Genomic DNA, 16,884 nt, shown 5'->3' on the forward strand with positions numbered 1-16,884 from the left:
ATGTAGAAGAGACCATCACACCCACCTACCACAACACCTGGAAACGGGGAAGCAGAAAAAGAAAACTAGATAAACCAACAAACATGTATTTGTTAAAAAGCTATTAGGAAGTATGGATTCAAGGCAGTCTACAAATTAAATTGTAGAAGGAGCAAGGGTCTCCTCCCTGTAAATGTAGAAGGCACTTCATTCCGAAGGCAATGGTGGTTGGTGGATGGGTGGATGGGTCTGCCGTAGACTGAGGGAAGACGATGAATAATCCCTACAACGATTCACTGAGATAAAATATTTAGTTTGGTGGTTTCATCCAAGGTTTCCTCACATCAATTTAGACTTACATAATCTGAGAGTTGGAAAAGATACCTTGGGTTATTGTAGTTCAGTGGTTCTCAACCTTGGCTGCACATTAGAATCACCTAGGAAACTTGAAAGAACAGCCATGGAGGGGGAGGAGGTGCAGGGGCAAGGGTGCATCCAGACCAATTAAAACAAAACCTCTGTGGTTAAGGACCAGACCTCAGCACTCAGTAAAGTTCACAAGGTGATTCTGGTGTGCAGCCAAAATTAAGAGGCACTGGCTTAGTTCAACATGCTCATATGATCCCTTATGGCTTAGGTTAGATTTTTATGTGTTACACTATTTTATCTCCTTCCCAATTTTGAGGGCTCAGGCAATATATAAGCCATCTTTATATCTTTCACAGCATTCAACATAGACTTTACCAAAGCCAGTAGAAGAAGGAAATAATAAAAATAAGAGCAGAAATAAATGAAATAGAGACTTAAAAAATAATAGAACAGATCAATAAAACCAGGCACTGGTTCTTTGATAAACCTTCAACCAGACTCATTATAAAAAGAAGAGAGAAGACTCAAATAAATAAAACCAGAAATGAAGGAGAAATAAGTACCAACAGCACAGGAATACAAAGGATTATAAGAGAATATTATAGAAAATTATATGCCAACAAATTGGACAATCTAGAAGAAATGGATAAATTCCTAGAAACATATAACCTTCTAAAAGTAAATCAGAAAGAAATTGAAAAATTTGAACAGACCTATTACTAGCAATGAATTTGGATCAGTAATCAAAAAAACTCTCAACAAACAAAAGTCTGGGACCAGACAGCTTCAGAAGTGAGTTCTATCAAATATTTAAAGAAGAATTAACATGTATTTTTTTCAAACTATTCCAATATTAGAAGAGGAAGGAAAGCTTCCAAATTCATTCCAGAGGTGAGCATTATCCTGATATGAAAACTAGATAAAGACACTACAGAAAAAAAAAACTACAGACCAATATCTCTGATGAACATAGATGCAAAAATCCTCAACAATATACTGGCAAAATGATTCTAGCAACACATTTTTAAAAAAATCATTCACCACATCAAGTGAGATTTATTCCAGGAATGAAAGGGTGGTTCACTACTCACAAATCAATCAACATGATGCATCACAAGAAAAAGGGTTAAAAATATATGATTATCTCAATATATGCAGAAAAAGCATTTGAGAAAGCACAACATTCGTTTATAATAAAAACTCTCAACACAACAGGTTTAGAGGGATGTACCTCAACATAATAAAGGCCATATATATATAAAAGCACAGCTAACATGATACCTAATCATGAAAAATTGAGAGATTTTCCTCTAAAGTCAATAGCAAGAAAAAGATGTCTACTCTCACCACTTTTACTCAACATAGTACCAAAAGTCCTAGCCACAGCAATCAGACAAGAAAGATAAATAAATAGCATCCAAATTGGTAAGAAAGAAGCAAAACTGTCACTATTTGCAGATGACATGACATCATGTATAGAAAACCCTAAAGACTCCACCAAAAAACCACTAGAACTGATAAATTCAAGAAAGTCACAGGATACAAAATTTATATAGAGAGATATGTTGCATTTCTATACACTAATAATGAAGCAGCAGAAAGAGAAATTTAGAAAACAATCCCATTGATGATAGCACTAAAAAGAATACCTAGGAATAAACTTAAGCAAGGAGGTAAAAGATCTGTACTTTGAAAACTATAAAAGAAAGAAATTGAAGATGACATAAACAAATGGAAAGATAGTTCATGCGCATGGATTGGAAGAACAAATATTGTTAAGATGTCCATACTTACCCAGAGTAATCTACAGATTCAATGCCATCCCTATCAAAATACCAACAGCATTTTTCACAGAACTAGAACAAATAATCCTAAAATTTATATGGAACCACAAAAAACCTTGAATAGCCAAAGCCATATTGAAAAAGAAGAGCAAAACTAGAAGTATCATAATCCCAGACTTTAAGATATACTAGAAGACTGCAGCGATTGAAAGTGTATGGTACTAGCACAAAAATAGATACATAGATCAATGGAACAGAATAAAGAGTCCAAAAATAAACCTATGATTATATGGCAAATTAATCTATGACAAAAGAGGCAAGAATATTTCATGGGAAAATGACAGTCTCTTCAACAAATGGTGGTGGGAAACTGGGACAGCTATATGCAAAAGATTGAACCTGGACCACTTTCTTACACCATATACAAAAGCAAACTCAAGATGAATTAAAGACTTAAATGTGAGACCTGAAACCACAAAATTCCTAGAAGAAAACATAGACAGTAATTTCTTTAACATTGGCCATAGAAACATTTTTCTAGATGTATCTTCTCCGGCAAGGGAAACAAAGGCAAAATTAAACTATTGGGACTACACCAAGATAAAAAGCTTCTGCACAGTGAAGGAAACCATTAAAAAAAGACAAGCTACTGAATGGAAGATTATATTTGCAAATGATATATGGGATAAGGGGGTTAATATTCATTTTATAAAGAACTCATGCAACTTAACACCAAAAAAGCAAATAACCCAATAAAAAAATACACAGACCTGAATAGACATTTTTCCAAAGAAGACATACACATGGCCAACAAACACATGAAAAGGTGCTCAACACCACTATCGGGAAAATGCAAATTAAAACCACAATAAGGTATCACTTTACACCTGTCAGAATGGCTAAAATCAAAAACACAAGAAATAACAAGTGTTGGCAAGGATGTGGAGAAAAAGAAACCCTCATGCACTGTTGGTGGGAATGCAAATTGGTGCAGCCACTGTGGTTCCTCAAAAAATTAAAAATAATCATATGATCCAGTAATTCCACTATTGGCTATTTACCCAAAGAAAATGAAAACACTAGTCAAAAAGATATATGCACCCCTATGTTTACTGCAGCATTATTTACAATAGCCAAGGTCTGGGAGCAGCCCAAGTGCCCATCAATAGATGAATGGATAAAGAAGACATGGTATATATACTCAATGGAGTAGTACTCAACCATAAGAAAGAATGACACTTGCCATTTGCAATGACATGGATGGAGCCAGAGAGTATAATGCTAAGTGAAGCAAGTAACTCAGAGAAAGACAAATACCATAGGATTTCACTTGTATGTGGAATTTGAGCAAGAAAAGAAATAAAGAAAAAGAGACAAACAAAAAAGACCATTAAATACAGAGAACGAAGTAGTAGTTGCTGATGGGAGGTAGGTGGGAGGATGGGGTGAAATAGATAAAGGGGCTTGATGATGAACACTTGATGAGCACTGAGGAATGTATGGAATTGTTGAATCATTATATTGTATACCTGAAACTAATATAACATTGTGTGTTAAATACACTCAAAATTTTAAAAAATAAAAAAAATTTTAAATTATTAAAGTGATAAATAAAGACAGTGCTTTACATATAATAGGGATTCAATAAATGTTTTCAAGGTGACTGATTAAACACACTCCCATGAGAGTTAGTCTTTAGGAACTCAACATCAGGAACCAAATGCATGTTTTTAAACTTAAAAAACATTAAAATTATAATTTATTAAAATTATAAATGTAACACTTTAAGTAAGTAAAGAGAGAGAATGGTATTACCATGCCAGAAAAATTCAGACCTTACACTACCGGCTCAGGAAAGTGAAAGTGACTAGTGACTACATTTCCATGGAAATCACATGAACAGAAATGAAAGGAAAGGTCCATTTTCCCATCTCACAATCTTGTTCCCACAGGGTTTCTCCTCTTTCTGGAAACTCACTGACTTTTCTCTAATCAAGTCGGATCCAGCAAAAGAACAAAGGCGTTGGCTTTAAGGCCACCTGGTAACTGTGGTTCCCTGCTTTCATTCCCCTTCTACCCATGACCATCTGTGTGATCTGGGGCAAATTATTCAAGTTCTCAAAATTATTTAACCTTTGAGCCAGACTTCTCTCATACATGTTGTTAAAAGATAAGCTGAGGCCTATTACAATTTTTGAGAGTTTGAGCAAAAATCCATTCATATAGGACAGCATCCAATCTAGAAGATAAAGAGGAATTCTGAGTTGCTGCGCAAAATGAAAGACTTTTATAGGCAGAGGGGAGTGGGAACAAGGCTGTACTAAGCCAAAAAAAAAAAAAAATGCATGTTGTTTATTGCAAGGTCACTTTCCTCAGGAGGTGGCAGGGGTCTATCACGCGCATGACCTAGCCAGTGCTGATCGGAAGATTCTTGACCCGCAAATTTAGGATTCCATTTCTGGGAGAGCCCGAGCTGTAATTAAGTTAAGTCTTGCTTTGGTGACATGGAGCTTAGCACAACTGACTCCCCTTGGAAGCTGTTATCTTGTTTTTAACAATATAAAATAGAAAAGGAACAGAGAAGTAGCTCATTAAGCTATGGAGAAGATTGGGTGCAATGTCCTAAAATTAAACATCTAGCCCAGAGTAGGCATCAGACAGTACTTCTGATTGTTCTTTGGGACCATTTTTCATATGTTCTCTGGTAAGAAAATCAAGTTCGCGCTTCTAGTGATTCCCAGAACTGTCTGAGCACCCAACCTGACCGCTGAAGAGATAGGAGATATGCCTGCCCAAAGCAGAAAGGTTCAATTAGGAAAGGCCTGGAAGATAAAACATCACAGCAGTGGAATGAGAACAGAGCTCCAGACGGGCCAGGAAAAGAGAGATGGTTTTTTCTCCTAATGAAGGGAGAGAGCTGAACTCTTGAACCAACTAGATGTGTTTTCCTTTGTTTTGCCTTCCCCTGGACTAACCCAGAGCAGTGGGCGGATGGAGGTCATTGCCTATTTCCTCCCGGTTGTTTTCATAGACCTACATTTTGAGAGGGCTAATTGTTGGAGTCCTCTTCCTTCTTCCCCACAAAGAAAAGAGCTTTGTGCAGCAATTAAATCGGGCTGTCTGAGATGCGAAGCCCCTCACATCAGAGGCTCGAGGTTTGGCCCCCAAAGTAAAAGAAATGCTGCCTCTTTTTTATTGAGCTGACGATGTTTTCTCCCCCAGACACCAAACTAGACTTTTCCACCCGAAAAAAAAAAAAAAAAAAAAAACCACCGGTCCCACTGTGACACATAGCAGGAGGTGAGGCCCTGCTGGCGGAGCAGGGCAGGAAGGCCACCATTTAGACATCTTGTTTCTACTTCCAGTGAACCAATGCAAGCAGATTGCCTCCGGTTTATCCATATAACCGCCTCGGGTCTCTCCCTTCCCTTGTTCTCTCAAATATCAGACTCCTAGGGAAGGGTAACCCCACCAGCCACTGGTTACCCATGCTGGCTAGCTGTTGCCACCTCAACAAAAGTTCTGGGCACCCGACTTTGCAAAACTGATGTATTCTTCTTCAGCATGCTGGAGCCCCTAAGAACTTCTTGTCATTCTTTTAAGTGATTGTCTGCTCTGAGATGAAATGGTTGTGTTCTGTGGTTTTAATCTTTTTTTTTTTTAAGATTTTATTTATTTATTCATGAGAAGCACAGAGAGAGGCAGAGACACAGGCAGAGGGAGAAGCAGGCTCCATGCAGGGACTCGATCCCAGAACCCCGGGGTCACACCCTGAGCTGGAGACAAGATGCTCAGCCACTGAACCCCCCAGGCTCCCTACACTTCTCTTTGATAAGAACTAATGCTTTTCTCCTGCAACTCCTATAAAAGTTCCTCCTGGCATGTAGCACGGTGTTGGGCCATAATGGGAACTCCATGAATTTGGAGTGAGTGAGTGAATGAACCTGATTTGAGGCCACTCTTGGCACTTGGGCACAGTGCCATCCTCAGGACATGGGGCCCCAGACGGCAGGGCGATACACCTTTGTCCTTACCTGCTCCACCCTAATCCTTTGTGAGCTGTGGATTTAAAAGACCCAGAATGACTTGTCCACGTACAATCTGCTGGCCCACCATGTGCTACAGAGCCCAGATTCTTGACTGGGCTAGGGTGTACTTTCGGGTCCAACTGACCCAGAACACCTGCCGAGTGCAGCTTTTCCCAGGTGCTGGGCCCACACTGTCAGGCGTGGTCTGAATTGGAATACAGTTCATTTCCTTCTGAGACAGAGTGAGCAAGCAGATTGCTCCAGGGACACCGTAGTGTCCCCAGGAATTCCCTTCCACTCGGACCAACTCCGCCTTCCTGTGGCCCGTGGTGGTCCAGCTCCCTCGGAGAGCTGGGTCAAGGGGTCCCTAAACCTGCTTCACTGAGTCGCCTGTGTCTAGTGCTTTGTTAGTCCAGGTAAGGGATCGGAGGCCCAGAAAGGCCTGCGCAGCTGAGCTGAGGTCGCCCTGTCCCCTGATGCGCAGAAGAAACAGAGCCAACCCTTCAACTCCCCAGCCCTGATGTTATAAAATGAAGACTAACGGTTTATGTCGCACCTTCTTCCCCATTCCGCGTAGTCGAGGTGCAAAGTGAATTAGAAAAAGAGAATAGGCCCCGGTAGGAAAACGTACCTGCTTCTAGGGCTCCGGTGTGCAAAGGACATCGAATGACAGGGCCCAAAGGCCAGCCTGCTCAGAGGGGCCACGTCCTCGCTGCCTGGCAGAAGGGAAGGAGGCTTTTCCCGAATCCGTCACGGGGGGTTACTTCTCCCTCCTTGTGTGTGACTCTCTCTCTACTTGTCGTTCCTCAGACACTGCATCCACTGATGCCTTCTGGAATTTAAGAACAACAGAAAGAAGTCTGGGACCAAGCTTCCCTCAAGTCTTGGACAAAAGATGCTAAGTGTGTTGTGCTGAGACCAGCAGGTGCTCCATTTCCAAACGTGTGAAGGAATCTCTCTCTCCCTTCTCTTTCCCGTTCTCTGAAGCTCTTGCCTCCCTCTCCACACAGCTACCTTGGCTGTTCTGGAACTTCACGGACCTGAGCATCCCTAGAGAATCCATTAGATTGCTGCTAGCTCTGATACCTACCACACTTAGCCTTGCACGTCACAGGCGGTCCACAGGGGCTTGCCCCGGGGCTAACCCCCCCACCCCCCGTCACATGGGAAGGCCTCACGGAATAGCTAAAACCGAACCCCTCCAGGCTGCACAGTCACCAAACATGCTTTTTTTTTTTTTTCAAGATTTTATTTACTTATTCATGAGAGACATAGAGAGGCAGAGACACAGGCAGAGGGAGAAGCAGGCTCCATGCAGGGAGCCCGACGTGGGACTCGATCCCAGGACTCCAGGGTCATGCCCTGGGCTGAAGGCAGTGCTAAACCGCTGAGCCACCCAGGGATTCCCCCGAACGTACTATTTATAAAAACATTTTCTGGAGCACCTGGGTGGCTCAGTGGTTGAGCATCTGCCTTCAGTTCAGGTCGTGACCCTGGGGTCCTGGGATCGAGTCCCACATCAGGCTCCCCACATGGAGCCTGCTTCTCCCTTTGCCTGTGTCTCTGCCTCTCTCTCTGTATGTCTCTGATGAATAAATATAATCTTTAAAAATAATTAAAAAGATAAAAAACCGTTTTCAGTGCATTACCATGAGAATATTTTCAACCTACAGGCTTCATCTGAACAGCCAAGTGAAATCTTGCCATACTAGTTAAGCCATTTGAGGAAAATATGAGCCAGGATGGTGCTGACTTGTAGGTCAGAGTGGAAACCCAGGGATCCACCTCTTGCCCAGTCAGGTATATTAGGTGCTTAATATTCTGGGTAGTGGAGGCCTGTCGTTCATGGAAATTGAAGAACTACAAAGCTGGTAAGAAACATACAAACTCATCTATGGGGACACCTGGGTGGCTCCGCAGTTGAGAGTCTGCCTTCGGCCCAGGACATGATCCTGGGATCCTGGGGTCGAGTCCCACATCGGGCTCCCTGCATGGAGCCTGCTTCTCCCTCTGCCTGTGTCTCTGCCTCTCTGTGTCTCTCATGAATAAATAAATAAAATCTTAAAAAAAAAAAAAAAACCTCATCTATGAAGGAAGATCTGTGATTCCATAGTGATATAAACACACAGTTGAATTAAAAACAAAAATAGGGAAAAGGCAAAATTTTCCTTAGGAAAGAATTACTCATAATAAGTGTAAAAGGAATAAGGAAAATTTAAAAATTGCCATTAGACCATCATAGTATTTGCTGCAAGGAAAATAGGCTCATGGGCACTAAAATCAGAGGCTGAAACTTTAAGAACCAAAATCTTTGTATGTCCTCAAAGTATCTCTCCCAATATACATATTAATTACTGCGGTGGTTTTAACATATGTCCACAAATTCTTTGATACTCCTCCCTGCTGGAAGTGGAGCTAATGGTCTTCCTCGCATGGGAACTGTGACTCATTGCCAAATAACTAAACATTGAGAGGGAAAAATACTAATTCGACAGTGGCAAAAACCGGCAGATGCCACCTTCCAAGTCATGGGTTAACATTACCAGTAGTAAGTCCTATTGTTGTCACATCTTCCCCCACACAGGGTATGATGAGAGAGTCACCTCACCTCTGCACGCCTCTTCCCCAAAATGCATAACCTTAATCCAATCACCAGAAAACACCAGATAAGCCCCAAATAAGGAACATTCTACAGGACACCTGACAAGCACTCTTCAAAGGCATCAAGGCCATGAGAGAAGAGGAGAGACAGATTATCACAGATGGGTTGAGGTTTAGGAGACAGCAGAGCAAAATGCAATGCGCCATCCTGACCCGGCATGCTGGAACCAAAAATAAAAAAAGGACACTATTGGAAAAACTGGGGAAAATTCAAACAAAGTCTGTAGTTTTAATAGTATTGTATTAATGTTAATTCTTAGTCTTGATGACTGTGCCGTATGTTTGTAAGATGTTAACATTCGGGAAGACGGATGAAGGGCATATGGGGACTCTCTGTACTATCTTTGCAACTCTTCTGTAAATCTAAAACTATTTAAAATTTAAAAGTCTTTTAGGGGCGCTTGGGTGGTTCAGCCAGTGAAGCATCGGACTCGATTTCGGCTCAGGTCATGATCTCAGGGTCATGAGCTCCAGCCCTGCATTGGGCTCCATGGTCAGTGGGGAGTCTGCTTGACATTCTCTCTCTCCCCTTCCCTCTGCCCCTCTCCCTCCACTCTTTCTCTCTCTCTCTAATAAATAAATCTTTTGACAAAGTTTTAAAGAGATTGGTGTCTAAGCTCTTCATTTTATATATAAATCTAGGTAGGGGTCCTAAGCTTAAAAATGTCCAGCATCCTAGAAGCAGGCACATGGTAAGTGTTTGATGAATTTTTAATTATGTGGATTTTATTCTAATAGCTAGTGAGTAAACAGCCTTCAGAACCCAGGTGTCCTGGGCAGGTCCAAACAAATGATGACTCTGTAAAGTAAGGATAGTCATATTTTTTAAGTTTTGTTTTTAAAAGATAAAACAAAGTAAAAATCAGAAGTAGCTTCATTGCTTCTACTAGCCATCAAGTTCCGATTTTCTCTACATACACTTCATAATAAAGAAAGGCAGGCATATCTAAAATCTAGTCTGTCGGGCCATGGGCACAGAATTTTAATTTTTGTTAATAGGAGGTAGACATTACTGCACAGAATATAAAATATAGGGAGGATTGGCAGTAATCAGAATAAATATTTTATCATGATTTGATATCACAGGTTTTAGTCTCACCTTAAATGGCAGAGACTCTTCAAGAATTCATGAAATCCTTTAAGAAGAAATTATTTTACACATTTTCTATATCTACGTGTTCATGTTATCACCCTTTCCGTTTTGTGAGAAACACTGGACAGAGCTTTGTCTTTTCTAGTCCTTGTTGGTCTATCAATTTAAAAGCCAACTCTGTAGACATCTTCGGAGTTTAGTTTTGTAACAAAAACCGTTTGAATAATTAGACCTTTATATTCCTGAAGATGAAATGAACCTGTAATCTTTTATCCTATTTGGCTCAATAAAACTGTTCAGAAGATCAAAAGTGGTAAAGACAATGTGAAAAGTTAACTTTTGCGGGGATCCCTGGGTGGCTTAGCGGTTTAGGGCCTGCCTTCAGCTCAGGACATGATCCTGGAGTTGAGTCCCACATCGGGCTCCCTGCATGGAGCCTGCTTCTCCCTCTGCCTGTGTCTCTGCCTCTCTGTCTCTGTCTCTCATGAATAAATAAAATCGTTTTTTAAAAAGTTAACTTTTAAAAATATTGATGTTGGACATTATTTTACTGAACATTTCAGGGAGTAACTGCTTCCGACTTTGACTTGAGAAAACACTTTTTTGTTTGCAAGACTATTATAAGAATATTGCAAAATTTCAGGAATAAGAAGAGAACCACAGCAAACTATATGCTTTTACCAGATGTACTTATTGTCAACACTGTACTCCATTTGCTTTACTATTCATTCTGTGCATGTGTGTGTGTGTGAATTTAGCTCAATCATTTTAGAGTAAGTTGTAGGTATGGAGACATCACGGTCCTGGAGCTTCTGTAGCATAACAGATGACAAGAGAAGTTTTTATCTGTGGGGATTTTTCCAATGTTTTCTGAAAATACTTTTAGTTCTAGAAAACATTTCCATCACATTTTATAAATTTTTATTTTTAATTTTTTTAATTTATTTATGATAGTCACAGAGAGACAGAGACAGAGAGAGAGAGGCAGAGACACAGGCAGAGGGAGAAGCAGGCTCCATGCAGGGAGCCCGATGTGGGATTCGATCCCGGGTCTCCAGGATCGCGCCCTGGGCCAAAGGCAGGCGCCAAACTGCTGCGCCACTCAGGGATCCCTCCATCACATTTTAAAGAATATGTATGGCTAACCTATATTGTTGTTCCAACTATTTAAAGGTACTTTTCTTTCCAGCTCGAGAATATTGAGAATGTTGTTCGTGTTTTTATGTTTTTAATTTTTAGCATTCGATATTTCTTTCTGATATTCTCTGCTTTGCTTTCAAGGGGAACTCTCTCACAAGAAGGCTATATCCTCCGATACTAGCAGAGAAATAGAAGAGGGCAAAACACTGAAACAAAATTATCATCTCTACCACTTCATTCTACCATATATTATTTGGAATAATATATCAAAATGACTCTCCCTGTAAAAAAAAAAAATGCATATGGCACAAAAATCCTTAAACTCCGTGTGTATTCTTTTGCAGATCCGATCTGAGAATGTACCTCTTGTCTATCTCAAATCTCACTTAGCTGCATGGCCCCCAGGACATAAGAAAATTCTAGGGCACAAAACAAAGAATAAGACTCCCTTAATTATTCAATGAAGGTAGCATAAACCGGGGATTTCAAGATCTGAGCTGGCTAGAAAGTATTGCTATTTCCCCTACTTCTTAGAAGGCCTTCCCTAAATCCCCAGGGGGAACCCTGTACCAGTTTAAAGGCCACGTTGCTAAATAAATCATGGTTGTCTGAGAAAAGAAGGGATTCAACTGGGGGAAGACCAACTGGTCCCAGATTCTGCAAAAGCAGTCAGGGACACAGGCCATCCCCACCTGACTCCTGGGATCAGAGGGAAGTGCAGAGTTGCATGGGTTCCATTTTGCCCATTGGTTAGTGGCTATAGTTAGAGCATCTAACAAATACTGTATGATCAGAATGGTGGCTGAGAATATGATGTGTGATCAATCAAGTGAAAAACAATTTGGTTGACAAAGACAAAAAGGTAGGAAGTAACCTGAAACAGAAGGATGAGAGACCCCACAAGGTGGTCCTTTCCTCACTCATTCACCATCATCTTATTCATTCTGTGGTTGGTTACAGAGTACTTAACACACACACACACACACACACACACACACACACACACACACAGAGTCCACTCATTCTGCTCCTCTGGAGGATAACCCTGACACCTCCCCATTCCATACTCTGAGAGCACCCCACACTCAGCTTCATGTTGTCATATGGCTACATAATAGTCTGTTTATAATCTGTACACTTTATGTATATGTATTTATATATATATTTGAAGGGGGGGGGAGCTAACAAATCCCAAGATATGCAGGACCAGTCAGCAAGCTAGAGACCCAAAAGAGCTGATGGAGGTCAGCCTTTCGTTTTATTCAGGCCTTCAGCAGATTTGGTGAGGCCCATCCATATGAGGCAGGGCAATCTGCTTTATGCCATTTACCCATTTAGATGTTAATCTCATCCAAAAACACTCTTGCAAAACAACAACAACAAACAACGCCCTTGCAGATATTTAATATCTGGGCATCCTATGGCCCAGTCGATACATAAAATTAACCATCACAAAGGTGAAGGGAAGACAGACCCAAAGACTGACATCTCAGATTGAATCTTAAAGGATTAATGGGACTTGGTGGAATTGGAGGGAAATATTTGTGATCCCGCCAGAAAGGAGAAAGTGGAGAGGTTCAAGAATGGAGGGCATGGCTCAGGATGGTGACAGTTGGGATGGCAATGTCTGGAGGTCATGAGGGCGGGATTAAGAGGTAAGCAGAAGGGTCCTTGGCTTGGGGAATTTGTCACCATGCTAACATCCTATCCTTTTCTTATGGGAAATAAATGGGTGGCCAGTGAAAGGATTTATGCATAGGAATTGTCAGATTTCCACTCTACAATAAGGGGGGGGGGGCGTTTAAATTGTAAAAACAATACCTAGAGTCTCTAAAAAATGCAGTGAGCTACCACTATGGAAAACAACTGACAGTATTTGTTGGAAATTTCAAGTTTTGAAATAAAAATTAGAAATGTAGAAAACATATCTGTCATTACAAGACTGATAGTTTTTCAATGCTTCGAGAATTTTCTAACGAGATTAAAAGGATATTAATCTTAGTATATATGATGCTGAAGCGAGCATTAGAAGGATATCCATCAATGTGATTTTTTAATATTACGTTTTGAAATGTGTCAGCATTTAGAAGATCTCTGTAACTCGGTGAACCAATGTTTTCCAAATGACCTATGTTGGATATTATATAATTATGCATGGATGAAAAAAATCAATTCAAAGAGCAAGATCAACCAAATGAATTTTAATGTAACAAAGTATGAAAAATTCACTGATACCGTTGCAGATCCAACACCCCAACAAAATTTTAAAACACTATAATGTGTCCACTTTGGGTGTAGGATCAAAGAATACTCATGATTATCTGAAAAGGATATTAATATACTCTGCTCATGTTCATCTACATAACTGTATGAAGCCAGATTTTCATTATATACTTACTTCAACCCAAGCAATAAATATATCACAACAGATGGAATACCAAAATCAGATATGAGAATTAGCCCTGAAAGAGATTTATAAAAAAATACAAATGCCATTCTTCTCACTGCATATTTTCTATTTTGAAAATCAGTTGCTTTGCATATGTCATTTATCACCTGTAAGGAGTTTGTTATTTTAAAATAAATTATTAAGTACACGTCTTTTTAAAAAAATGTCACGGTTTTCATTTCAAATACACTACATATGGGTAGAAGTAATCCATATCAACAAGGGCTCTTTGGAATCTTTAGAAATTTTAAGAGTCTAAAAAAATCTTGAGACCAGAAAGTCGGGGAACTGCTGTACTAATTTATAGTGCTTCACTTGTTCTCAATTTAGAACATTCCAGTAGTAGCGGAATCCCAGCTTTAATAGAGAGCCAGGTTAGGAAAGAAATCCATGGGCGTTCACAGTGTCTGGAGTTAATCATTAAAGGAGGCTTCCCTCTGCTGGGTGCCCAGGAGCTGTTTCCACCCTTGGGCAATGCACTCTAGTAACTGCTTTTGGGGTGGGTGAGAGATTGCCTTTTGTTTGCAAAGCAGAGAAACATGAACTGTGAAGGTGGGTAAACTTCTCAGGCTGTTTTAGAAAGAGTGATGGAATATAAAAAATAGTGAAAGGGAATAAAGGGGAAAGGAGAGAAAATGAGTGGGAAATATCAGAGAGGGAGACAGAACATGAGAGACTCCTAACTCTGGGAAACGAACAAGGGGTGGTGGAAAGGAAGGTGGGCGGGGGATGGGGTGACTGGGTGACGGGCACTGAGGGGGGCACTTGATGGGATGAGCACTGGGTGTTATGCTATGTGTTGGCAAATTGAACTCCAATAAAAAATAAAAATAAATTAAAAATATATTAAAAAATAATAAAAAAGAGTGACTATGGAAGTTGAGGATCTGTAAATCTATTCCCCTAAAACTATCTACGTGTGTGTGATACGAAAAGTCTTTTCGTGTACGAAAGTCTTCATGTACACCCAGGAATAGGATAGCCCCAAAGACGCTGGTCTATAGGCCCTATTTGGAAGAGGTGAGTGGAGGAAAACACAGAACCTTAGACACTGGATATCTGGTCTTCAAGGCTCTGCAAGCCTCCTGAATCACAGGCCTTTAAAGAAAATCTGCTCTTCATTTGGATGCAGACAGACCTCTCCATAGCCCCAGGACACAAAAGCGAGCTCGCTAATTAACATGCAACTCGGCCCCAGTCTTGTGGTTGGTGACTCATCCAGCAGGGCCTTGCTCAGCCGTGTGGTTCTTAGGCTGCGTGATTTGGCAGTCTAACCAGCCTGGGGCTTACCCCTAGTAGTGGCTAGGCAAAAATCAAGCAGGATCCTTCAGCTCTCCCGGCCTCAGCCACACCTCTATAAGGTGGGAGTAACAATATCTGCTTTGCATTTGAAGCATCTGATGTGCATCATTAGATTAATAGCTATCACTTGGGTGCTTACTCTGTCAAGGTCTCATTTATAAAAGTCCCTCACAAAGTCTGAAAAGTAATTATGGTATTTCTCCACTTCTAAGGACAAATTTCGTCTACATTTAACACACCCAAAAGTTCAACTTTTTTCTTGCATTGGATGTGCAGATGGTTCATTCTGCTTTGTGTGAAAATCAAATCGACAGTGAATCTTATTTAAAAATAAAAAAATAAATAAAAAAATAAATAAATAAATAAAATAAATAAATAAAAAATAAAAATAAAAAAATAAAAAATTGATAGTGAATCTTATTTAAAAATTAAAAAAAAAGATAGTAAATCTTATTTAAAAAAATGTGGTATGAACTTCTCCACTTTATGATTGAGAAACAAGTTAAAAAACATGAACTTGTCCAAGGCCACACATCTAGAACGTGGTGGGAAAAGAGATGGACCTGAGACTATCCATCTCCAAAGCCTGGGGTTGCCTGGTCAATTCATCGCCCCAGTCCCCGAATTCTATCACACAGCCAGGACTTGGAGATGAACTGAGTCCCACCCAGACCTTGAGTGTCCCCTCTGTCCTTTACTCGCCAAATGCAGTTGCCAAAATATCCAGGTGAGGCATCTTTTGTTCAGTGATCCAACATGTCGAAGTAGAGTTACTCTGATGCCTGCAGCCTGGAAAGAGCTTACCTGTACCCCCACCTGACCCCAGCATTGAGGATTCATTGACAACGCAATGTCATGAAGCCTGTTGCACAAGGGGACACTTCTCCACTGAGCCCACCCACCTCCCCACCACCATTAGGTTTCTTTCCTACAGTCTTTTACTTACAACGGTGGCTAATGACTTTGAAATTAGAAGTATTTACATTGTGGAATCTCAGTGTTTCCTCTGTGGCTTCTTTTATAGCTTTTAAGCTTGATTTTTGTCCACCCAGTATTTTCTTCTCCTTTTTAATAGTTTGATACTTTTTAACACCTTGCTCAAATGGATGGTGCAACACTATGGTCTAATTAGCTGCTGCTTGTCAAATACTGGACTATTTTTCTCAGTTAGGTTTATTAAATAATCCCAAATTAAAATATTCCCAACAATGCTGGTGAGAAAAATGTTAAAGGAGCTGAGGGCAAAGTGTGACGAGAGTCAGACTAGCTGGTTGCTCCCACCAGCAGGTCTGGACTACAGGGGGGGAGCATCTAGCATCAGGAATGCAGGTCCTGCCCAGGTCCCCAGAAGAGTGATGCCACCAGCTCTGTTTACTCAGAGGTAAACCTCCCTGAGCACCCACTTGCCCACTCCCCACCCCTCCCGGGCCTCCCACCCTTTATGGCACAGTGCTATCTGCTACTTCTTGGAAGTGCCAATACAATTCTTGGGAGGAACTCCTGCCAAGATAGATTTTGGATATTACCTGGGGATTTCTGAAATCTGAGCCATGGCTCCCATCTTCTGCTGATGACTTCTCTAAAGATCCTGACCATCTGACCACCAGCTGAGCACCACAGGGAGCATGATGGGAGGGAACGCCCATGCCTCCCAGCCCGACAGGCAAGCAGCTTAAAGCCGCCCTGCTTCCACTGCTAACTCACTTTACTGTGGAAAGACCAAGGAGACATGAAGGGAACATTTTTTAATGGTTAAAGCCACCAACTCTAGAGTCCCAGATACCTGGATTTGAATCACTAAAAGTTACCTGCCAACGCAAGGGCTAAGTCACCTTCATTAAGTCTCAGATTCTTCATCCATAAAATAGATGTGACAGTAACAGTCCCTGAAGATGGTTAACTAAGTCCTCCGCAATGTAGTGGTTAGTCCTTGGCATAGCTTTATCTGCTCCAGGGGAATTCCTACTCTGGTTTTCAAGGTATAAAGAGGCACAGCGTGGCTTGTAGGACCTCAGTAATGAATCAATTTCCTTCTAGCATTCGCCTTCCCGCAGCTTTCTGCCTCTCTTCCCCCACTCA

General features: G+C 40.8%; 1 protein-coding gene across 4 annotated transcripts in view; it reads right to left on the reverse strand.

Moving 5' to 3' along the window:
* Window positions 1-6,833: 6,833 nt before the first annotated feature.
* PFKFB3 (6-phosphofructo-2-kinase/fructose-2,6-biphosphatase 3) overlaps window positions 6,834-16,884 on the reverse strand; it is an 86,691-nt gene continuing 76,640 nt past the window's right edge. Inside the window, exon 15 of one of the 4 annotated variants that reach the window (XM_038530184.1) lies at window positions 6,834-6,992. In XM_038530184.1, coding sequence (XP_038386112.1) covers window positions 6,921-6,992 — 72 coding nt within the window. In that variant the 3' untranslated portion in view covers window positions 6,834-6,920. The remainder of the gene's footprint in view (window positions 6,993-16,884) is intronic. The other 3 variants (XM_038530182.1, XM_038530188.1, XM_038530189.1) reach the window with 3 other exon arrangements.

This window comes from Canis lupus, chromosome 2, assembly GCF_011100685.1.
Source record: "Canis lupus familiaris isolate Mischka breed German Shepherd chromosome 2, alternate assembly UU_Cfam_GSD_1.0, whole genome shotgun sequence".
Lineage (NCBI taxonomy): Eukaryota > Metazoa > Chordata > Mammalia > Carnivora > Canidae > Canis > Canis lupus.